We start from the raw sequence: 25370 nt of genomic DNA on the forward strand, positions 1-25370 counted from the left end.
GTATAAGCCGTTATCGGTCTGTTGTTTCTGTCCATGTATCCATCCAACCCCCCTCCAAAGAACCACACTCACACTCACATGCTTCTTTTTTTACATCCTAGCCTCCATTTGTCAGAGCAGCTCTGTCTGCAGGCCTCCAGATAAGCAGCAGCACAGGTCACCTCGCTTTTATTTTTGGACTCGCCTGAGTTTTGGCGTCCGGCCTGTCGGGCTGTCCGAGCATCTGTGCCCTCAGGCGGAAAGCAAGTCTCTCTCTTTTTTTCGTCCTCCAGCTCTGCCCACAAAACCGTCTGAAGGACGAGTGTGTTCGGTACGACTTCAGCACTTTGTTAAGAAGATGGCAGAGATGTGGTTCTGTGGCTTTTGGGAATCTAAAGATGGCGACGTCGGTCACATACTGTGGTCCAGGGAGAGATGTTTCAACAACCACAGGCCCAGCATCTCAAAGTCTGCTGTGACTCATCGTGGTCTGATGATCTGAAGGGTTTTCCATCCTGCTCCAGATCACCGTGACAGTCCCTTCCTGTCCCTTCCTGTCCCTTCGTGTCCCTTCCTGTCCCTTCGTGTCCCTTCCTGTCCCTTTATGTCCCTTCATGTCCCTTCATGTCCCTTCATGTTCCTTTATGTCCCTTTATGTCCCTTTATGTCCCTTCATGTCCCTTCATGTCCCTTCGTGTCCCTTCATGTCCCTTCATGTTCCTTTATGTCCCTTTATGTCCCTTTATGTCCCTTCATGTCCCTTCATGTCCCTTCCTGTCCCTTCGTGTCCCTTCATGTCCCTTCATGTCCCTTCCTGTCCCTTCGTGTCCCTTTATGTCCCTTCCTGTCCCTTCGTGTCCCTTCATGTCCCTTCCTGTCCCTTCATGTCCCTTCATGTCCCTTTATGTCCCTTCATGTCCCTTCATGTCCCTTCCTGTCCCTTCGTGTCCCTTCATGTCCCTTCATGTTCCTTTATGTCCCTTCATGTCCCTTCATGTCCCTTTGTGTCCCTTCATGTCCCTTCATGTCCCTTCATGTCCCTTTATGTCCCTTCCTGTCCCTTCATGTCCCTTCGTGTCCCTTCATGTCCCTTCATGTCCCTTCATGTCCCTTCATGTCCCTTCATGTTCCTTTATGTCCCTTTATGTCCCTTCATGTCCCTTCGTGTCCCTTCGTGTCCCTTCATGTCCCTTCCTGTCCCTTCGTGTCCCTTCATGTCCCTTCATGTCCCTTCATGTCCCTTCATGTTCCTTTATGTCCCTTTATGTCCCTTTGTGTCCCTTTGTGTCCCTTCATGTCCCTTCGTGTCCCTTCGTGTCCCTTCGTGTCCCTTCGTGTCCCTTCATGTCCCTTCGTGTCCCTTCATGTCCCTTCCTGTCCCTTCGTGTCCCTTCCTGTCCCTTCGTGTCCCTTCGTGTCCCTTCCTGTCCCTTCATGTCCCTTCGTGTCCCTTCGTGTCCCTTCATGTCCCTTCATGTCCCTTCCTGTCCCTTCATGTCCCTTCATGTCCCTTCATGTCCCTTCATGTTCCTTTATGTCCCTTCATGTCCCTTCATGTCCCTTCATGTTCCTTCATGTCCCTTCCTGTCCCTTCATGTCCCTTCATGTCCCTTCCTGTCCCTTCGTTCTCTGTGGACGCATTTTTGGCTTTTCACATGTCGTCTGTTTTGCAGAGACATTTTATGTGTCATCCAGAAGCTCAGGCAGTAAATCCAGACATCTGCGGCTCCTCCAGCCTCCCCATCACCTGCCGGACCACGAGTGTCCGGTTACAGCAGCAGAATCACAGTGGACTATTAATACGTTGTCCATGTGATCAGGATGCTCCAGAGGACGGATTTTAAGCTTTAAGATTTCACCAATAGATGTTTTCTATTTTATAAATACAAACACACAAATGTTTTCCTGCTTTTGAGCGTTGAAACCTGACAGAACAGTGAAACAGTTGGGGGTATTTCTGGGGCAGTTACTCCCTGTGTGACCCTCGTTGGGTTACCTGAGGAAGGTGTACTCCTCCTGCTGCAGCAGAGACCAGAGCGAGGCCAGCTCTGCTCTGGAGTAACTCTTATCTCTGTTTTCCAGCTTCTTCCCCCAAAGTCTGGCCAGAGAGCTGTTATTCCCTCCTCCTCCTCCTCCTCCTCCTCCTCCTCCGTCCTCGTCCTCCTCAGCCAGCCCCAGAGAGTTTCGTACCTGCGAACAGACAAAAGAAACACGCACTAGTGCACAGTGGACAGATTCAGGTGTGATCGGCCTTATTGGCACCAAAAAGCTGATCTGACTTACTTCCAGAGTGGCGTAGAAAACCACATCAAGAGGGGAGAGCTCCTCTGCTGTGTCCTGTTGGGAAGAGGGCAGGAGATGGATTATTGGGAGTCATTCTCGATGTACACTGATGTGGATTTAGCAAAGCGCTGACGCCACCTGGTAGTCCAGTATTCCCAGCGGCTCGTAGGAGGAGAAGTTCTCCAGTTTGGACTTGAGGATGATGGGGTTTCCTCTCCAGCGCGCCTCGATCACCTTCTTTCCGTTCTCGTAGTAGAGGCAGCGCTTGTACTCCACCAGGCCGAGCACGCACAGGTCCTCGCACATGTCCCCCGTCACCGAGCCCTCGCCGAACTCCAGACACTGTACGGCAGACCGGAGGGACACATAGAGCAGAGGTGGAAGGTCACATAGACGCAAACTGGGTTAAGCTCGTACACCAGACCAGACCAGACCACAGGCTGCTAGGAAGACCTCAAACTTTACAGGCGTCGGCAGAGGTGACGTTCATCCCATGAAGGTTTAGGCACAACTCACTTCTGATCTGGTTAGTCACCAGGTAGTCCCGCCCTGAATCCTCTCTTCTTCCTGGTCTATTCTCCTCTAAATGGGACCAAGATGTAGCTCACTAGTTTGTGCACTGTTGTTAGCATTAGCAAAAAAAACCATCTGGGTTAAAGACCGCCGCCATCTTGAATTTGGAGCCAGAAGTGACACATTAGTTTTTTTTTCCCAGCGTCTGATTGGTCAGGTTCAGTCGGGACCCTCCTCTGATTGGTCAGGTTCAGTCGGGACCCTCCTCTGATCGGTCGGGTTCAGTCGGGACCCTCCTCTGGTCGGTCGGGTTCAGTCGGGACCCTCCTCTGATCGGTCAGGATCAGTCAGGACCCTCCTCTGATCGGTCAGGATCAGTCGGGACCCTCCTCTGATCGGTCAGGATCAGTCGGGACCCTCCTCTGATCGGTCAGGATCAGTCAGGACCCTCCTCTGATCGGTCAGGATCAGTCAGGACCCTCCTCTGATCGGTCAGGATCAGTCAGGACCCTCCTCTCATTGGATTGTGAGCAGGAAAATGTTCACTGAGAGAAGTCGCCTCATTTCCTCATTGACTTCCATCGAATCAGAGTCCTGTTTGGAGCCAGTGGAGTCGCCCCCTGCTGGACCAACACTGCTCTATACAGTCTGTGGACCAGACTGGAAAAACCAGAATCCAACCGACCTGTAGTTTTAAGGCCGTTTTGATCCGTTTTGTCCACATGGTGACTTTGACCCTCACATGTTTGTCTTTACCTGAGCAGACCTGAAGGAGGTCTGAGCTCCCACACTGCAGAGACACTCTCTGATGTGCAGCGTCTGAACGGCTCAGTGTCCGGAGGTGTGAGGGATGAGGATGAGGATTAGCGTAGTTCTAGTCAGGGATTACCCAGCTAATCCTCGCTCTGCCCGCATTCCAACACAAACATCAGTCATCCAGAAGCTCAGGGACTCCAGCCAGACATCACACACTCCTCCAGCCTCACATCACCTGCCGGACCACGGGTGTCCGTTTACAACACAACGGGCCTCCTGCTGCAGCGCTCCCTCACAGTTTCTCTCACAGATGATTAAGAGAAGCTGTGAGTCAACTCTGGATACACCACAGTGTCTCGTTAAGCTGCAGGAGATAAACCCAAACACACGACTCTGACAGGAACAACCAAACAGAGCAGAGAACCCGACGACAATCAAGTGAAAACCCTCTAAATTACTACGGCTGCCGTCATCAGCAGCCTCACAGAGTCAGTCGTTCGTCTCCGGCCTTCGCTCTCTTGTCTTTTTCTTCTCGCTCTCATCCTCAAAGCTCCTGTTGTTCTGTTATTGTCTGTCAGAGCACCTCGTTAACTCTGTTTTTAAAGACGCTATTAGAAGATATTATCATTATTATTAACTTTACATCATATGAGGTCTTGTTATCAACACATGAGGATTGAAATCGTGGATGTCTGCAGGTATTCCAGATGAGTGGACGAGCCCGAGCGGGAGGAAGTGTGACAGACGGGCGGCGGAGGTGGACGGAGGAAGAGGAGACGAAGAAGAGCAGACAGACAGGAGGGACAGGTATGCAGACGGGGCTAATTGGCCCGAGAGAAAGAGAGACTCTGTTATTAACTGAGAGAAAGAAGCCGAGATAAAGCCGATGAGAGCAGAGTGATGAGGGCCGATCATCCATCTTTTCAACATGTTGAAGAGGAGAGTTTAGATAATGTGGATATTCGGCCCTTCATCTGTTTCCTGACTCGTAAACATCTGCAGACGGTCCATAACTCCTGACAGGACTGAATGTTAACGTTTCAGAGTGCTGCGTCTCTCAAGCTGAAGCCGTCCTGCCAGCTGGACCCCATGAAGCCACAGCAGAACATCCTGCCTTCCACTCAGCCGCTCATCGTCTCAGTGCTCGTCTCTGGAAATTAACTTTAAACGTGAGACCTTTTGTGTCCTTACTCGTCTGTATCACTGCGTTTATAGTGTAGTTTGGTCTGAGGAGGAGGAGGAGGAGGAGGAGGAGGAGGAGGAGGAGGAGGAGCGCTACATGCAAATAGAAATGTTATAGTTTCCAGTGATCATATAGGTTTTTTTCTTTATCTAGATGTCTGATTTTTACCTTCCATCCGTTATTAAACGCAGTAGCAGCACTTTGGATGTGTTTAAGGTGCAGTCAGTTTTGCCAAACCAGGATTTCATTGATCGTTATGGTCTGGTGCACACAAATTTCATGACACACTGCAGCTGGAGGTTGATTTTATTAAAGGGTAACTTCGGTCTGAATGACTGGTAGGTACCAAAAGTGTTGGAATTGGTCCAGTAGATCACCTCAGCCGGCAGTTGTTGTTTGTGTTGTGCATTATACAGATAAGGTGGATGGTTGGATCCGAACTAAACTTTAAAACACAATAACACAAACAGAACAACTGATAGATATCCAGATATAGCCATTATATGCAAAGCCACCAGACTCCATTGACCAAAACAGTAATTTTACACAGGAGCTGCTGGTCTACTGTCGTCTTCCTCAGATCATTTGTTTGTGTTACTGTGTGACCAAAGTGTTTTGGATCCAACACTATATTTGTGAAACACATAATAACACAAAGAAACTAACCAGTCAAGGCAGCTGTAGCCCAGCAACTCTCATCTTCTGTTCTCTAAAATCCCTGTTTTAGTGAATGTAGTCTGGTGTGTGTGCTGTTTGTGGTTAAACCAAAAGGATCTTCCAGGTCTCTCTCTGTAGGGATCCTTTCCATGATGCTGTCACACACTTAGAATAACACTCTGAGCCTGTCAGTGGATCAAACAAGCTCTTTTAGTGGACCTACTGTGATCAGGTGCAGTTGTCCCAAAGGATCACGTTGCAGCCATTGCAGCCCGTTTGGTGTCTGCTGGCTGAGGTGATCTACTGGACCAGTTCCAACACTTTTACTACCTACCAGTCACTCAGACACCAGGATGAGGACAGAGAGGTAAAAATGCTGGATTTTCCTTTAGCTCCTAAGTACCTGAAATAGGTCTACCTGTCGTCTGTCTCTGTGGATCGTTCTCCTTTCTCAGGTAAAACCTGGAAGTGTGTGTGTGTGTGTGTGTGTGTGTGTGTGTGTGTGTGTGTGTGTGTGTGTGTGTGTGTGTGTGTGTGTGTGTGTGTGTGTGTGTGTGTGTGTGTGTGTGTAGCTGTTGGTAGAATCATACAGTCACACTTCACTGTGTTGTCAGGAGAATATTCTCACACTGGAGCAGTGAAGTCGTCTCCATTACACATGTGCTACTCTCTGTTTACAAAAAAGGGCATTGATGAATAATGAGTGTCTGATATCTCAGTTTAATGCTCATTAGTGAGTAGACTCATTAGCGTCTGTCATACAGGGAGTACTGAATGGATGAAAGAGGGAATTGGACAAGCTGCTGCTAACCAACCAGCCACTAAACCACCCGCTCCTTTGCTCTTACTTAATTAGCAGCAGCCATTTTTCCCCTCATTTCCCAGCTGTACGCACTAAATGTGCCACGGCTGCTTGTCTAAGAGAAGGGAAGGGAAAAGAAGCATTTGTGTTGGGACTGAACAGACTGACACAGTATCAGCCCCGTTTTTACATATTCCAAATTACTTTGTTTAGCCAGAAACAGCAGCTGTTTCGCTTGATTCAAAGCCACCAAATTCCTTTGAAAAAAACGGTGATTTTACACAGGAGCTGCTAGTTTGCCTCTGTCTCGATCAGTTAGTTCGATTGTGTTCTTGTGTTACTTTGGTGTTTTAAAGGGTCGGTTCATATCCAACACAATATTTGTGTAACTCTCAATGACACAAACACACTGACTGATGGAGGCAGCAGCAGAGCAGCAGCTCCTGTGTCCTGTTCTCTAAAATCCCTGTTTTAGTGAATGTAGTCTGGTGTGTGTGCTGTTTGTGGTTAAACCAAAAGGATCTTCCAGGTCTCTCTCTGTAGGGATCCTTTCCATGATGCTGTCACACACTTAGAATAACACTCTGAGCCTGTCAGTGGATCAAACAAGCTTTTACTTTTACATTGCAGCCATTAGCAGCTACCAGCAGCCCATTCTCAGTTATCCTTTTAAGAAATAGTCCCAGTATATAACTGGCCCCACAACCACAAGCTGTGGTTTTCATAGCTCTGTTTGAAGCCGAAACATGTCGTGTTTGCTTCCTCCTGCTCCCAGTCATTATGCTAAGCTAGGCTCTGTACCGAACACTCAGACACGAGACTAAGCTCCATCTGAACATCTTAACTCTCAGACAGAAAGGGATTAGGTGGATTTTCCAAAATGTTGAACTGCTCCTGTAAGTCCAGCAGCCAAGTGGCCTTCCCGTCCTCTCTGGTTGCAAACTGATCATTGCAGCTTCTCCTTGAGCAGCCAAGTCTGTGAAAGCCTCTTTGAAATCTGCTCTGTTGCTCCCACTTGAAGTATTTTCACGCCGAAGCGCCTCGTCCTTCGGGAACACGCCACACTGACTCCTCTCTTACAGAGGAATCCTCTCCGGGGACTCGGACATCTGTGCGCTGTGGCTCTGCGGCCTTCACTTATCTGCTCTAATTCCCTGGATTTCCTCCGCCTTGCATCACATCACACCGTCCAGCTGCTTCCTCCTCCCTCGACCTTGCAGCCTGTAAACTTTCCCACCGTGGATCATCTTCCACTCGCTGCCGTGTGGGTGTTCAGATTTAACAGAGGGTTTCTACTTTCCAACGCAGAGGAGGACAAAACGTCATTTATGTACGTGATCGCTTGGATTTATAACGGATACTTCAGGTGTCGCTTCTTTGGATTTGAAGTAAATCCTGGGACATTAGCAGATATAAACCTCTATCTTCTTCTTTGACAAAGCAGATGTTGATTTAGATTTTTAACATCACCTGCACTGGTCTCTGGTTCTGTTTTTCTGCAAACCTGCTGCTCCTTCTGTCGTTTAAATCCCATCTGGAGCAACATTCTGGTATTTAAAAGTGAATGGAGGAAGTCCGAAATGTCTCTGCTAACCTGGAAACACGCTAACACCAACAAACGGGCCTGTTCTGCTACCAACATGCCAACTGATGTTAATAATACATCCACCAGTCCTGTAAAAAGCTCCTCCGTGTCAGCTGCAGGCAGGAGCTGCTGTTTAGTCTATCAGGCCGAACCATCTGCCAGCAGCTCCCGTCTGCAGTGGACTCATGGACGCACTGACAACCGTCGCTGGATCACTGAGAGACTGAAGGAAACTTAAAAACAGACAGATTCTCTATGAGGTTCTGAAGCGTCTCTTGTCGGCTGATTTCTGGAGCTTTATTCTGGATGAACATCAGAGAGGATGATGTCCTCTGGAGGTGGAGGTCACCCTGGATGGTCTAATGTGTGCTTCATGTCTGCGTGTTAACATCTCACTGAGTTAGGACTCACGTTAGCATCACGCAGCGTGTTTTACTGCCCTTCAGCTCTCCGGCGCCCTGCCCAGGATCTCCACGTCCCCTCGTTCCCCGATGGTTAACACGACGATGAGTTAAAATACAGAGTGAAGATGTGGCTCCCCACCTCCCCCTCTACATGCACCCTGTCCACTGAGGGTTTAGACCCTCTGGATATCAGGAAGTCTCCTGGTTTCTTGGCCCGTTATCAATCAATCATCCATCCATCCATCCATCCATTATCTGTCGGGGTCAAGGGGGAGCTGCAGCCAATGAGAGGCGGGGTCACCCTGGACTGGCAGAAAACCACTCAGCACCACCACACCACCGTGCTGCCCATCAATCAATCAATCAGTCAATCAATCTTTATCTGTACAGCACCAGCTCATAACAGTTTAATCTCTAGAAGCTTTCCATAAAGACCAAACTCTTTCATTCAGACTCATGAAGGATCCTCTCTCGTCTCTTCTTCGCTCTTTTCGTATCTTGTGCTTCATTTCAGTCTTCTCTTGTTCCTCTCTGTGCTCCCTTATTTCCACTCTGTCTTTTCTTCTTCTGCCTGTCCTCTCTACTCTCCTCCTTCCTCCCTGTCTTACATTTCTTCTTCTCTTTTTTGGTTTTCCCTCTTTCATCCCTTCTTCAACTCACCTGAAACATGACTCAGTCGATCCTTCTTTACTTTTACTTCAATAAAAGTGTGAATGCAGAACTTCCACACATCATATCTCAGTTTTACTTTGGTGTTTTAATACTTTTACTTCAGCGAGCGGTCGGTCGGGTGGGGGTGGGTGGGTGGGAAAGCCGAGACGCTCGGACGTCTCCCCCACATTGAAAGGCAGCCTTTGTTGCTCCGCTCTCACCATGACATTCCATAACGGTAAAGCCTGAACACACAAGGAACATTAAAACGCCTTAATGACATTCCTGTGTGTACTGAGCCCAAAGAGAGAGTTTTACCAAAGCTTTAACGCTCAGTCTGGGGCTGCGTCTGTGCTCGTCACTGGATTCATGGCCAGAAAACCACCTCATAGTCCAGAGTATGAAATAAAAACAATAAGGAGCTCCAGTGGCAACAACAGCAACAAATACAACTGAGATAAAGAAGAGGAATCAGATATCTACTGTGTCCTCAAGCTAACGTTGACATTGGTTATTTATGATGCCTGATGAGGAGGCTTTTATTGTGAAAAACCTACACTGGTCCAGGTTCAGTCAGGACCCTCCTCTTATCGGTCAGGTTCAGTCAGGACCCTCCTCTGATCGGTCAGGTTCAGTCAGGACCCTCCTCTGATTGGTCAGGTTCAGTCAGGACCCTCCTCTGATTGGTCAGGTTCAGTCAGGACCCTCCTCTGATTGGTCAGGTTCAGTCAGGACCCTCCTCTGATTGGTCAGGTTCAGTCAGGACCCTCCTCTTATCGGTCAGGTTCAGTCAGGACCCTCCTCTGATCGGTCAGGTTCAGTCAGGACCCTCCTCTGATCGGTCAGGCTCAGTCAGGACACTCCTCTGATCGGTCAGGCTCAGTCAGGACCCTCCTCTGATCGGTCAGGCTCAGTCAGGACCCTCCTCTGATTGGTCAGTGACCCTCTTCCTGGTGTATCTTCCTCTAAATGGACCATAATCTACTAAACGTCCTGCTGTGCTGAAGAAGACTGTAAACTAGAGACTGAGAGCAGAAACTGTTCACTGAGCTGATAAATCAGGAGAGAAGTCGCCTCATTTCCTCATTGACTTTCATCCAATCAGACTTCTGTTTGGAGCCGGTGGAGTCGCCCCCTGCTGGACACTGGAGAGGACGCAGCTTTAAGGCTTCGCTGTTCAGACCAGGAAGCTACGTCCACTTCTTCTCTACAGTCAACCACCCCTTCACCTCCCTCCATTTTCTAGCTGTTTTACTCTTCAGCGGCTCACAGACTCCAGAGGTGGTGACACAAAGGACGGAGGGCCGGAGAAAAGCTGGTTTCCCATGTGGGGCAATGAAGAATGACATTATGCGAAAAGAATCGGTGTCTCCAGCAGCCCTTAACCAGGCGGCAGAGAGTGATTCATCAGCGGTGACAGAGGTCGGAGGTCAGAGGTCAGAGGTCAGAGGTGGAGAGCAGTAACGTACAGTGTCTCCATCAGCCTGCAGAGTGGATCAACACGCTGAGCAGGCTGAAAGCTCCAGGAACAATACTGTGATTTTTACAGCCCGTGGAGTGTATGAGCTGTGGGCTGAATGGCTCGTATTCACCGCTGCATGTGTGTGGTGTGGATCTGCACACACACACACACACACACACACACTCAGAGCGTGGGTGGACCGGTCGACCTCGGGGTCAGTTCACTGGAAGTGTAGGCTGATCTCACAGCTGGTGGGTCCAGAGCTGCAGGCCACAACACAGCCAGCATCTGTGTTTTCCTGCTAATGAACACCAGCACACACACACACACACACACACACACACACACACACACACACACCCTTTCCCCTTAAACACACACATAAACTTTGCACCGTTTCAGAGGCGGTTAACCTCCACGAGGAGCCAACGAGCAGGTGACTGTTCTTTACAGCCGGTGACTAAAGAAGCAGTAAACACTGTGGCCGGTCAGATAAACAGCAGCTCACACACACTTTTAACTGTAGTGGAACACGAGGAAGTGAAAAGAGGAGAAAAACGGCTGCAGAGGAGCCTTATTCATGCAGTTCTGAGTTATTTCAGGCGCAGGCGGCTCTGGGAAGTGACGCTGGGAACAGAATATATATATTTAAATCTTTTGAGGCGTTCCTGTGTCGCAGCAGACTACACGTTGGGCCGCAAACCAATCACAGCGCAGCGTCCGTCACAGCTCGTGTGAAGCGCCAGAAAAACAGAAAAATCCCTCAAAATCAAGAAGCAGAAGAACCTGAAGATGTTCAGTTCATTATCACATTAAACAGACGAAAGCTGAAAAGCTTAACAAAGAACCCAAAGTGATGGATCAGTGCATTACTACCACCAGAGCCACACACCGTAGTGCACTGAGAGGGGACCCTATCAGCTGTTACACCGCCAAACGGCATTCTGGGTACAGCTCGCTCGCTCTCCTTGCTAGAGCAGATCAAAGAGAGCGGAGGTGATCCATCGCAGCAAAGTCAAACATGTCAAGCATCAGTGGAGTGACTCTCTGAAGGATCTGCTCCAGCTGCTTTGCTGCACGGGACCCTGGGAGGCGGCGATGAGCGAGTCCTGCACGCTGCAGCGGTAAAACGTAACGAGGAACGTGTACAGCTGGAAGGAGAAATCCAGTTAACGATCTGGATCTTTGATTCAAGTTCAACAGCAGGTTTCTCACTAGTTTCCAAGTCACGCCAATTAACATCAACCACACTCTTTGGTTTAAGGTGATTGGACGTCTACGGCTGCCGGTCCTGCAGGGTCCAGACCTCCAGACCTCCAGACCTCCAGACCTCCAGCCCCTGGACGCTGCCACGGCGCTGGGCTCTCACAGCGTCTCTCTCTCCGTCTGAGAGTCTGCTGCTCCGCTCAGACCGACTCACTCGGTGTCGGAGTGCTTATCTTCACCCTTGGGGCATAAACCTGCAGCGCTCACCGTGCCAGGCCGCGCCTCGCTGCTGAAAAAAGTAGGGAAATCTTAGAAAACCAAAGTGCGTGCCGCCGACGGGCCTGCAGTGAAACACAAACCACACGGTGCTGCCGTCCGGCCCTGCAGGCGTCACTTCATAGTGAACTTAATAACAGTGATTAAGAGACGAGCAGCAGGCGTCACGTGTAAAGTAATGTTGTTTCTACCAGGAGAAAGAGAACCATTGGAGGACAATCAATACTTCAGCTTTACACAACTCTCCTCATTGATCAGACTGTCACTTTACCGTCAGAGCCTTTTGTGGTTTTCACTGATTAAAGGACTAATCATTGGTTTTGTGTGTTTGGCACATTAACTAAAAAACACACATCAGTTTTCAGACTCGTAGAAACTCCCAACTTTAGCAGCTTTCATTCATTTTCATCTAGTCGGTTCATTCATGGTGTCAGAAAACAGACGGACGGAGGCCAACGAACGTGCTGCAACAGGAGCAGCTTCAGTGTGAAACCACGTGTGAAAATCCAAAGTCAGGGCAACAGAAACACTAAACATTAAAAACAGCAATGGAACAAACAAACCTGAACAAGAAACGAACCAAAGCTGTTTCAGAGCGGCTTCCTTTTCAGTCTGAGAGACGAGTTTGACAATCTAAAGACGGCGAGGAGCCTCTTGTGTCGCCTCTTTACTCCAATTTTCTTCCCACGTAAAAAACAAAGGCGCTCTGTCATCTGGTCCAGATCTCTTCATGCTAACAGGAAGTGATTCCATGCACCAATGCCAGTTAAACTTCAAAAAGCAAAATGTCTAAGGATTAAAAACCTTTTTTATTTTTTACTCAAACAAAATGAAACTGATAAATCACTCAGTTTGCAGTCATTGATCACGATTAGCTGCTTTTTTCATTAACTCCAAGCTTGTATTCGTGGATACTGACATGTAAAGTCAGAGAGCTTCCCTCCTGGGAGGCTCAGATCTCCAGTAAAACATCCAAACTAACTCAGCTTGACAGGAATATTTCTTATCTGCACCAGCAGGCGACAATAATCCGACACTTCCCGCTACGTCCTCTAGCTTTGTGTCGTCTGAGCGTCCCTGAATGCATCAACACGTCGACGTAGATTTGATTGTCGTTCATGGGTCAGAACATAAAAGAAACACCGGTTTAGTCCTTTAAAAACAGATTACGGCCTCATTATAAACACACAGAGCAGCTGTTCATCGGCCTCCTTCACACAGCTGCGGCTTGTTGTTTCAGCGTCCTGCAGCGAGTCTCAACGTTTCAGCAGCCGAATAATCGTTTGACACAATGATGCAATCAGAGCGTCGTGTTTTGGCCCGAGGCTTTAAAGACTATCAAAACTCCCATTCATCCTCACTGAGACACTTGAGAGCTCAAAGAGAGCGTGATGAAGGGACACACACACACACACACACACACACACACACACTAATGCATGTCCAGCAGTGTGTGTCGCTCCAGTGAGCGTCCTAAAAACATCGTTTGGTGCCGATCAGAATGAGCTTCACTCAGAAGAGGCTGAGCTGTAGTAACCACACAAAACGAGCTGCACTCGAGTATCCAGGTGTTCTACCTTCATCACCTGCCTGTTTAGAAAGAAACAGCTGTTATCCAGCTGTCTGCCTGTAAAACACTGAGCCTGTGAATTAGCAGATGATCTTCGTTTGACGCTTTGCAAGATGTCTGCCGAGCTCCTCCTGAGGAAGAGCCAGAGGACCAGAGGACCAGAGGACCAGAGGACCAGAGGACCAGAGGAGGATCTCAGTGCGGGTAGATAGCGTAGATTTCAGTCCATCACCTGTCGTCCCTAATCAGGACTAACGTTTGTAATGAAGGCGTTTGCAGCTTGATTGGCGTTCAGGGCTCCAGACTGAGAGCTCTTCGACGCTACGGGTCCCCAGCAGGGACATGAGCTGCTGCAGAACTCCAGATTTAGCCTTCCAGTTTATATCTACTAAAGAAGAGATACTCTGGGATGGAAGCATATCTGACTCCATCCAGTGCAGGTCATCAGAGGAAGGTAGAGACCATACATGTGTTGAATGGCCCAGTTCCTCTGGTCACTGTGTGCAGTGTTCTAATATATTCTAATATATTGTGTGCATCACTGCTGTCAGTTTTTATGTGTAACACCAGAGGTTACATCAGTGTACACCAACATATATTGTATATATAAAGTATACTCAGCTGTTTAGCATTTTTAATGGAGGTAGATCATTTTGACCTGGTCATTTTAAAAGTAGCTCGCGAGCCGAAAAAGTGTGGCCCCCCCTGATCTACACTGTTCACCTCAGAGAGTTCACATCGAATGTCCGATTCTTAATCCTACTGATTCCTGCTTTAATCAGATATTCTTACCAGGAGGAATCAGGAGGACAGCAGTCAACGAGAGCCGTGATCTCCTGAACGTGAAGCTGGTTTTGGTCGACTGAGAACCAGGATTCAATGAGATCCAGACTCAACGAGCCGAATCTGGATCCACGAAATAATAATAAAGGCTTCAGACTCACAGCTGATCACATGAGGAGCAGACTAACTGCTCTTATTCAGAAAAGTGGTGGCAGTGCAGCTTTAACGAGGAGCTCTAGATTGGGAGACGTGATCTCGGTGTGACGTGAAGCTCAGAAGCTCGGCGGCGTCGTCAGGGACTGTTTGGGGGTCTTCAGAGGGAATACTAGACGCTGCCTTGTTGACGCTCGGCGGCTTTGTTGTGACCCTGCAGGCCTCCTCGTTGGTATGCAGCTCTCCTCTCCAACGCTGCTGCTCTCCCTTTAAAGTGTCTCTGTTCCCGTCTTATCTGTCCTCCCCCCTCTCTCCCTCCGCCTGTCCCCCTCTGACCTTCTGGCCTCCCCCCCTTTCTTCTCCTCTCCATGCAGCAGATATGGCTGAATACAGATCAAGACTCCGTGGCTGGATTTGGCCGCTGCTGATAACTTTTCTCTCAGCTGTGCAGAGCAGAGGAGGACTGTGACAGAAGTGTGTGTTCTCCAGTCGTGTCCTCGGGCTAACGGGAAGTTTTAGCTTCACTTAGTCAGACTTTACACTTTTACTCTGCTGCAGCTCATGCTTCGTTTGCTCTGGCAGATGCATCTTGTGCCGTCCCGCTCAGACAGATTGACCCGTGTCGGCCAATCACAGGCGTTTATCTAATCTGGGGCGAGTCTGACACGTCGACTGTGGTATATTTTCTTTAACAGACGAACAAACAGCTGCACTTCAAGCTGAGTGATGTGTTTGCTGCACCTCCAAAAGGATTTGGTTCGATCCAGTTGGTCTGGTGAGGCCTTCTCAGCAAAGAACAGACTACGTTCTCTGCAAAACACAGCTGATAAAATATGATGCTCTGCTTTAGTTGAAGCTTCGGACCACCTGCGACCTTCAGGTCTCTTTCACACCTGTAACTTCTGCTCCACCTGCTCTGTTCACACCGATTCATTACCAACAAACCAAGAGCGGCACACATCAAGTCATGCTGACTGCCGGAGAGAAACGGTTTTATTTACTGTAATATTACAAGAGGAACTTTAGCTGAACTTAGCAGAAGGTGGTCTCCCCAGTCTGGCTTTCTGTTGTCGCTTGGCAACAGCAGCAGTTTGACAAGCACTCGGAGTCAGGAGATGACAGATTGCTCATTTTTCAGCGTTCAGACGTTCTTGGAAGAAATCACAGTGTGTGAGGAGGCGGAGAGCTCGGCTACAGCAGCTGAGGGTCTCTGAGGGCTCAGAGGACCGGAAACTGTCCAGGTACAGACGAGGTCCTGATCAGGTGTAGTTAGACCACCTGCAGCCTCTTCTGAGTCAGTGCAGCAGCAGCAGTCAGCGTTCCCGTCTGCTTCTGAGGCTGTTTGCCTCAGTTTCTGGCTAAATGACAACTTGTCAAGATGAGTGACTGATGCCGGGACGAAGATCTTTACAGGCCGACAGGGAAGATAAATTATCATTATCTGCCTTCGTCAGGGTTTGTGGGCTGCTGGAGATCTGTTTGTGGAACCTTTTAGCAAGAAGCTGCTTATTTCCACATCCAGCAGACGTAGAGCAGCACTGGTGTGGTGTTTGTCCTATATCGTCTCTCTTTTGCTCTGTTTTTGGTCTCCACCACCTGCTCAGCGAAATATCTGTTCTTTAGCTGCTTCACGCTGCACTTAGTGTCTAACTGTGTCTGTCAGCTGTTTGCTGGAAGCTTTGGGACTGTTAGAATATTAGTCAATGTTAGTTTAACGTCTCTCACTGTTCACAAACACATGATCAACTGTTGATGTGAAAATACTGAAGATTTAATGCCGTTACTTTCCATGTAAAACAACACTTCAGGTAACAGTGGCTGAAAGCTCGTTAAATGCTTCTGTCTTTTGCTAAAAGCTCCACATGAAGCAAAGACTCCTGCGAACATCTCGGATGTTCTAGAACAACAACAGAGCCTTGTTAAAGTTGGATTAGCAACACGTCTGGTTCGGTGAAGCTGGAAACAGCTCTTACTGTCTGCTGCCGATGTAATATGTTAAACCGTGTGCGACCAGAGAGCCCAGCTGCTTTTACTCCTGCAGCGAGGTCAGATGGAGGGTAAACGGTCGCTCTCCAACCGAGCAGAGAGCCTCTACGTCCGCTGCCACTTTAATTATCGGACATCGTGTCGGACTGACGGAGCGTCGGAGGAACAGACTGAAGAGCAGATGTGACCGATGCTGCTCCTGTTAAACACACGACATGTAGCCGAGGTTAAGTGTGTGCTAGTGTGCAACATGACGCACGTGTAGGTACTTTTGACGAGTTAAAGGAACAAACTGGTGTTTTTCTACACGTGTCACACACAGTTTAAACCACAGCTAAAGAAAACACTGTTTGGTGTCAGCGGGGTGTGAAAACGAATCACAGCAGATCAGTCGGTGCCAGGATGAGAGGAAACGATACGATTTGGCAGAAAAAAGCTGAATCATAATTACCTAATTATCTATTGGCTGTTACCTCGGAACAACAGGACGATGATGCCCTTTATTGTTCCAACCGGCTCGTAAAAACATGGAATGACGTGAGCTTGAGAGCGGTGCGGTAATCGCCATGGTGACCGTCTCCTTCATTTCTGTCAAAGTCACATCATCGTCATGAGGCGACGTCATCGAGGAAAAAGAACTTCCTGTTGTCATGTCGTCCCTGCAGATCTAACTGGGTCTGATGAGCAATCGATGAAATACGGTTCGGTCAACCTGTGTGTGTGTGTGTGTGTGTGACTTTGCATTGTAAGGCCGACTCTGTGCAGTGCATTGTGGGTACAGAAATCCCATGACTGACCTGTCTGTCAGCCAGTTGCCCGGGGCGACCGTCTGAAAAAAAAACCTCAAACCACTTAATTGTTTGCCAAGAAAAGTCTGTGTGTGTGTGTGTGTGTGTGTGTGTGTGTGTGTGTGTGTGTGTGTGTGTGTGTGTGTGTGTGTGTGTGTGTGTGTGAGTGTGTGTGTGTGTGTGTGTGTGTGTGTGTGAGTGTCCATTCCAGCAGCCATCCTGGTGATGATGAAGAAAGGGTTTAGTGCGGCCGATATGTGAGCAGACTGATGAGCAGATATTTTCTGAATAACAAATCAGTTTGGGAGTTCGTTTCATTGATTTATGAAGAGAAACATTTAAGGATCTGGCTGCAGGAGAGAGAGACAGGGAGAGAGAGAGACAGGGAGAGAGAGAGACAGGGAGAGGGAGAGACAGGGAGAGAGAGAGACAGGGAGAGAGAGAGACAGGGAGAGAGAGAGAGAGAGAAAGTGCTTCACAGGAAATGAAACTCTCATGTACCTCTTTTGAACAGATAGAGTGATTCTGCCGTCGGACTCGTTCATCAAACACAACGTTCACGTCTCTGTGCAGAAAAGCTCTCGTACCTCTGAGGTCTGGGGGGAGTTCGGCCTCCAGCCAGACGGGAGAACAAACTTCCTGCACGTCTGACGGAGACCGAGCTGTAAATCACCTGAGCGGAGAACACAGATCCAGGGTTTACCTGAGCTTCCTCCTCCTGTCGGCACACACCGGAGCGGCCTGTAAATCTGTCGGGATCACAGCCACGACCTCCACACTGGGGAGGAACATCTATCAAAGCTGCTCTAAACTCTTTGTTTTCATGCTCTCAGTCTGTGTGGATGCAGCCACAGCACGCCGGTATCATCGACCTACGGATTATTATTATTCAGACGCACGCGACACGTCTTCTGTTTGGACCTGAGAACTGAACCTTCTGACTGAAAACACTACACTTGTAATGACTCAAAAGGACAAAGAAAGACATTAAGGATTTGTTCAAAGAAGGAAGAAGAAAAGGAGATCCGGCGTCTGAGCGGTGTGTTTGTGTCATTCCTCAGAGGCAGCAGCGAGGTCTTCCTGCCTGAGGGGACAGACAGGCAGGCAGGCAGGCAGACAGACAGACAGACGGTCACAGCGGAGCCCTCGTCAGGTCGGCGTGTTTGTTTTGAGAGTCAGGACCTCCAGGAAGGTGACTTTCCTTCTTCTGAGCGTCTCTTTTTACTGAGAAGTGTTATTCTATACAAGAACAGGAGCTCTAAAGCGGTTAAGGCCGACCTCTCCTCTTCTCTCCTCTTCTCTTTTTTCTTATTTCATGCCGACAAAATGCCAAAATGGCGGCAAGACATTATGAGTGAGAGGAGCCTGGAAGCTTCCTTTGAGCGACCAAATCCTGATCAGCTCAACAACAAACCTGTGCAAACAAACGTCCACTTCTTAAATGAAACGTTTTTAAAAGAGCGTCTTGCTGTGTTTTAATCTCTCTTGCAGTCTGCTGGCAGCTCTGGTTCTGTTCCTCACTGACAAATACACTTAGAGTCGGTCTCAGCATGGCCCAGAGGTTAGGAGTTAGTATAAAAGGATCCACCTACAGACTGTTAGACTGCAGCCAGAGCTCCAGATAACCTCCTGCTCTCTGAGCGAACCGGGCTGCATTAAAAACCAGAGTCGGGTCATAAAGCAGTCGTGTCGGGCCATAAATAGGCAGAGGAATGCCGGAGACACGCAGGGACAGGGTGAGACCACGCAACAGAGCAGCCATTCGACCATAAATAGTCCGAGGATCACCAGAAACCGACCGACTACACTCTCATTCTTCTTTACCTTAAAGCTGATCAACGTTTCTCTGAGCACATGAACACATGTTTCTGTACACAGTCCAGACTGTTCTTCTCGCCTCCGTCTCCTCGTGTGGATCCTTAAACCTTTAACTTTGAGCTCTTGAATCACCGGGTCTCTCTTCATCGAGCAGTTTGGAGTAGCCCTGCTCTGAACCTCTGGGTTCATCTTTACCAAAGTGATGGACTATAAAGTGTGACAGTGACATTCATGTCTGGTCAGAGGTCAGAATGTTTCTGTCCTGCTCTGCTAACAGGCTGTTTTACTAGTGATCAGTATTCACTGTGATCACGGACGCCTCCTCGTCTGTTGAGTCCAGACTGAACACGCTTGCAGAGCCTTTTCATGTCAGTCCTGTGAGCAGGTTAAAAACAATAGAACAAACAATAAATCCTATTTTTTGTTATTTCTACTGTCGACAGCGTTTGTCTTTGCCGACCAAAGCTCATCTGAGAAACATTCTTTGGCTTCTGAACCACTGATTTTAGCGTCTGCACCAAAAAAACAATATAAAATATCAATATCTTTCTCTGGGAAACCTGACGAGAATAAAATCTGCAGAATACAGACGGACATGATAGGGAATTTTACATTATAACTCTGTTTGATGTTGTAATATTGACACGAGGGCAGGGACGGGGGGGTCTGCTCTTCTTCTACTGCTCTGCTTTGATGTGCGTGTCTTAACTTCAGGTTGTTTATTCTGCAGCAGGATGGAGGAGGAACACACAGGAAGGGAAGTGTTGGAGACAAACGTGGTGATGATTCACCTGTAAAATGAGCCGTTGTCACCTGGACGAACCCTCAGTGAGAACCAGAGCGCTTGTGCTTGTGCAGCAGCTGGCAGCCCAGAATGAACGATGGATGAGCACCGAGCCGAGTTTCCCAAGAGTTTATTTTTATCTTCTTCCCACAGTCCGACACACAGCGGACAAACAAACGTCCAGAAACTTCTTCCAGCATATTTTTTGTGTCCACGATTACAATCTAAATACAAAGTCTGCCAACACTGAGGCGCAACAGATTTGCAGTTTTCCTTTCAATTGATAAGAAAACGGAGGTAAGTTTGTTGTCTAAACCTTAACAAGTAAGTTTGGTGTCTAAACATAACCAAACTGCAGCCGAAGAGTCAGTGCTGATTTATTGTTTCAACCCAAACCATCTTTTCCTGAGCCTGGGAAGCAGTTTTGCTGCCTAAACATAACCAAGTAGTTTTGGTGCTTCAATCTGACTCCTTCCTTCTCCTCCTAAACTTAATCTAACCAAGTACTTTGTGACAGAAAACTGAAAATAATTAAAGAAACTGAAAATAAGAAGCGTTGACCATCATCAACATGGACTTTTGGCCTCACACAGGACTTGAACCCTGATCTCCTGCACCCTTGGATCCACCATGACCTCCCCTGGTTGGACTTTCTAAGGTTTCTGAGTCCTGGAAGCAAACTGCTGTTAGCGCCGTCATTAGAGAGATTCTATATCGGATGTTTTTATGTCCTTATGACTCTGAATCATTTAACCTGTTTCGTGCTGAATCAAGTTTTTAAAAAGCTCAAACGTAAAAGACTTTTACTTCAGGAGCATCTGCAACAGCAGCCGGTCCCCTGAACCCTTAGCCAAAATAAGATATTTCCATAACTACGTGGTTTTTGGGCCTAAACCTAACCAAACCTTAACCGTAGTGGAATAAGATCAGGAAGCAGTGACGCTGTCTTGGCCTGTATCTTAGGATCAGTTAACTGTTTGTATTATTAGACTCTGACATTGAAACTTCAGCCCCAAACTTCAGGTTTATACTGAAAAACGTTTGTTTGCAGTCTGTAAATGTCCCTCTGAAGTGTTCTGAAGCAGCTGTGATCCGTCACGCTCAGCATGATTAGAGTCATTAGACAACGATATGGACACAGAATCAGTGAGTCCAAATGAAGCAAATGATCCTCAACGAGTTCTCGTAGCACCGAGAGTTTACCTGCTCATTCATATCGAGGTCGTGGCCTCACGTCCTGCTCTCTCTGTCTATTGTTTCTCCTTTGGGAGGAAAAGTTTTAATAAGCCTCCCACAGTCTGTTTGCTCAGCTCAAATGTCCGTCTCCCTTTTCCACGTGATTTATTACTTGTATGAGAATTCAAACACAGAGCTAAACGTTTCACTCAAGCCCTCGGCATTTATGCTCCCAATAACCTCGAGTGCTCGGCTGAAATAAGGTTTCAACACACTTCACAGGCAGGTTTAAAGGGCTGGGAATGGAGGGATGAGCCCACGGGGAGGAGGACAAGCAGCAGAGGATTGACAGACTTTTGTGAAGCAGTTAGGACAAGTCTGAACCGCGGCCGCTGAGTAATCCGGTGCAACGACGGCAGCATTGCCTGTCAGTCAGTGAACACACTGCGGAGCTTTGTTGTTAAATCTCTCCATTTTCAGCAGAAAGCTGAGCCGTGCAGTGATTTAGCTTCATGTCTGAGGAGCTGAATTAGCTTCTGGAAACACAAAAGCTCCGTGAAAAAGTTACTGGAGACAGAAAACATTTCAAACAATGTGATGGATGGAGCAAAAGAGCAGCGTTGGTTCAGAAAACACACTCTGTTTGTTGACTTTGGAGCTCTGTGTTTATTTGGGATTTCATCAGTTTCCACTTTGGCGCGCTGAGAGGTTTAATGTCAGCAGGGAGCGTGACATCACCGTCTGAATCTCTGTGAGAGTCTGATTAACGGTTACAACAACAACATCAACGACAAGCAGCGCTTCACGCCGTCGGCCATGTTTGTTCACAGGGCGACAGAACAGATGTCGAGAAGGAGGAGATGTTTCCAGGCTTAAAGACGAACTCCGCTGGTTTCAAACAGGAGGCACCAAAGTTATATAAAGCCTGCAGCGTCTCCAGGGAGCCGCTGTCGCCGCTTTTGTTGCATTGTGGGTAAAGTTAGGAGCCATGTTTCGACAAGGAGGAATGTGTGGAAGAAAATGGACGATATCTCCGATCCTTTTTTAAATCTGTGAGTTCAGGAGGAGCGCGATGGTTAAAGTCTCAGAGGTCAACCCCCCCGAGCATCGCTGGTCCCTTTGCTGTTGTTCCTTTTCCTCTCTTGTCTCTTGATCCTCCAGCTCTCGTTGATCAACACCTGGCCCGGGACAGGAAGTTGATAAATGCTCCTGACTCCTATTGCTGGGGGGGGGGCGGGTGCTTCTGCTGCTCTCAGCGTGGGGTTTTTATTTAGCTGCTGTCTTTTGGCTAAACCCCCACGGTTTGAGTTGTTAAAGGTCACTGAGTGATGAGGTCACAGCTCTACAGTCATATATAATAATCCATTCCACAAAAATGCTGCAAATTCAACAAGAGCGAAGCCAAATAAGTGGTTACATGCGTCCGGTCCCCGTCCTGCTCAGACACTCCTGTCAGCCAATCACAGCTGGCTATTTGATATGGGAGGAGTGTGACACCCTTGAAGCCTGTTCATAAACAACCATGATGGCTGCTGCTGCTGTGGAACTTTCTGCTGAGTCCACTGCTGCCTCACTATCAAACTAACTGGACGGTATATTTTCTCTAAAACGGGGCCGGACCCTGGAGGCTTTTGTTCCTCCCCAGCAGGTAATAAGCTCACACTGGACAGGTGTGGCTCATTAACCACCAGGGAGGAACAAAGAGCTGCAGGGCTCTGGTCCTCCGGGACGGGAACTGAACACCTCTGCTCAAAAAGAAGAACAAACAGCTGCACTTGCAGCTTTTGTTGCTGCTCAGCACTTGGCTGAGTTTTGGTCACGTTTCGTTGCTCTGATTGGTTGTTGGTCTATTAAACTGCGTCCAGAAGCATCTTGGTCTGCGCCCATTGATAACATTAGGCTAACATTTGAAGGACGACGGAGCTCCACAGTGCTCTCCAGAAGCCGTGTGTCCTGTCGCCTCCGTGAATACGGTTTGGTTAGGTTTAGGCAGGAAGTCTGTCTCTCTTGCGTTCTCCTGACAGACGATGGTCAGGATTCAGGTGTTAAAGCATCTCACAGAGCGACCGATGATGCTGCCTCTCATCTTTCACTGAGAGATCCTCCACTGCAACATCATGAGAGAGATCAGGGACGAATGAGGAAGGAGGGCAGAGAGGTGCAGGACAATAAAGGGATGAAGTCAGCGGTGCAGAGAAGAAAAAGGAGAGAGAGAAACACAATGATGGATGGAAAGCGAGGTGGAGGAAGGGAGGACTGAAAGGAGAGAGGTGAAGGGTTGTTTTTAAGTGCAGAGAGCGACTGAGCACTAAGAGAAAGAAAAGCGAGTGTCTTGTTATCAGTGTTTACCCACAGTGCACCAGGAGATGCTGCAGCGGATAAGACCGCAGGCCATTAAGAGCTATTGACCTCTGGCCGTTTATCTCCATCCGCCTGCCTGTTTACTGTAAGTGTCTGACTGATGAACACAGACACTGTGGAGTTTGTCCTCTGGGCCGTAACTCCTCGGAGGCGTCTTTAGAGCCGAAGACAGACGAGTGTCGTTTTAAAGCCGCGGTGAGACCGACGGCAATTATTTCACATTCCTGCAGACAATTTTCCAAATCATCATCAGTTTCTAGATTGGTTTCCTTCCCTCCAGGCAGCTGCTGTTAAATGTTTAGGAAAATCAGCGTGCAGAGACTTTACAGAGAAAAGCCTCTTTTAACTGGCGATGCATTCGAGGACACTTTCATGTCAGTCATATTCTGAAAAAAAGTTCCACTGTTAAGCTTTGATGCTGAAAAATTTAATCCAGAGTCCCCAAATGCACTGACAGGTAGATAATAATAAAATACGATCCAGAGAGCGAGAGAATAGGAAGTGAATCTGAAAACTGATGGATGGAAAAAAGGCTGGTGGTGATCTAAATAAATGATCTGTTCATTGTATTAAAACACAAAAACAATCTGTTCGGTTACAGACGTGCAGTTGGAAAGTTTAAAGACAAATAAATGTGAGTTATTTTGTTATTTTCTTGCCAAAAATATGATAAAAATTCTCTGTTTGTATGAAAAAGCCTCAGAGACGCTGATTAAATGCTGAAGAATTGAGTTTTTAGAGTTTATTCTTCAGCAGACTGCAGGCAGACAGGTTCACCCTGAGTGACAACAACAGACAGAAGAAAGCCTCAGAAAACAGTTCCTCCAGTAATCCAGTTTCAACCAACAACAGTCCAACAATTCATCACTGCATGTACACGGGTACAAAGTTCAGAACGTTTCACAATCAGTGGAGACGACAATCAGTTTTTACAGCGTTGTAATTCATCAACACAGCGGCCGTCATCAGCTGGCTCCACGTTAGATCTGATTAGTGTGAATGATCCCAGTGAAGCTGAGTGCTTCAACATGCTCTGTTAGTTTACTACGGCCACATGAGAACATCTGAGGAACCTCCGATAGCGAGCACCTGTTCAGGTCGACCTCAGCAGGAAGCCACTGCTGCGGTCTCTGTCGTCCCCCTCCAGCCTCGGGGGGGGCGCTACTGAGCAGGTTATAGCTTGTTGTATTCAAATCAAGCGAAGACGACACAGAGCCAGAAAACACACTTGGACAATCATTTTCTGGATTGTAGGAAGTGTTTCCTGACAGTATTTTACAAGAGGAAGGACTTTGAGGATGAAGACAAACTGGTTTGCCAAGTAACCATCTGGTTAACTCCCCCCCCCCCCCCCCCACCTCTGTTAGCCAAGCACACAGCTGCTTCCCTGATCTCTCTATCACTGAACCGTCAAGGACTCCCAACCAGGCCTGAACCAGCACCATCACCTTTACTGTGGAGCCTCTATAGCTGTGAAGGTGAAACTCTTTGCTCCACCGTCTCAAGGATCGAAAACCACGACCCTCCTTTGACTAATAAACTAAACTAATAACCGAGGACGGCTCGTCTGACTCACCAGTCTCTGCAGGATCCTCTTGCTCTTGTCGTCGGTGCAGTAGTCTGACAGGATGCTCCTGTGGACCAGAACCAGGCCGTTCAGGAACAACCAGGAGCCGAACCAGAGCAGAGCGAACACCAGGGTCCCCCGGCGGGACCACAGCCTGAGGCCCAGCCACCGGAGCAGGCACAGCCCGCCACCGCCGCACCCCCCTGCGCCCGACACCAGTCCTCCGGGGAGCATGATGGTGGAGCCTCCTCTGCCAAAAAGTGTCCACTGTCTTCTAAATAGCTGCTGAAGAGTTTGCTAAATAGTGGTCCAGATATTTGGTGAAGAAATAAAAATGATATCTTGTTAAATAGTCTCCTTAAAAATGTGTCAGTAAAATATAAAGAGTAAATTCTTTTGAGCTCAGATGAATTATGTCCATTAAAACTTTCTTACTTTCTACATTATCTGTTTTCAATACATCACTTCTCATGTTTGATGTAAACATGTGCTAAGACATAATGAGTGATGTCGTCAGCATATATTCGAACACCAGTTATCTCCCATGATGCCCTGCAATCCGTTAAGGTGGAAATTAGGAATTCCCGTAATAATCCAACATCCAAAACATGTGTCTTCAGTCTTAAA

General features: G+C 48.0%; 1 protein-coding gene across 1 annotated transcript in view; it reads right to left on the reverse strand.

Annotated features, from left to right (window-relative positions):
- Positions 1-25079, reverse strand: part of dipk1c (divergent protein kinase domain 1C) — a 36577-nt gene extending 11498 nt beyond the window's left edge. The window contains exons 1-4 of the mRNA XM_070853084.1: positions 24753-25079; positions 2401-2604; positions 2263-2316; positions 1976-2169 (exon numbers count right to left, since the gene is read on the reverse strand). Of these exons, the coding sequence (XP_070709185.1) occupies positions 1976-2169; positions 2263-2316; positions 2401-2604; positions 24753-24977 (677 nt within the window). The 5' untranslated portion in view covers positions 24978-25079. The remainder of the gene's footprint in view (positions 1-1975; positions 2170-2262; positions 2317-2400; positions 2605-24752) is intronic.
- Positions 25080-25370: the final 291 nt, after the last annotated feature.

The sequence above is a fragment of the Pempheris klunzingeri genome, chromosome 21, assembly GCF_042242105.1.
Source record: "Pempheris klunzingeri isolate RE-2024b chromosome 21, fPemKlu1.hap1, whole genome shotgun sequence".
NCBI lineage: Eukaryota > Metazoa > Chordata > Actinopteri > Acropomatiformes > Pempheridae > Pempheris > Pempheris klunzingeri.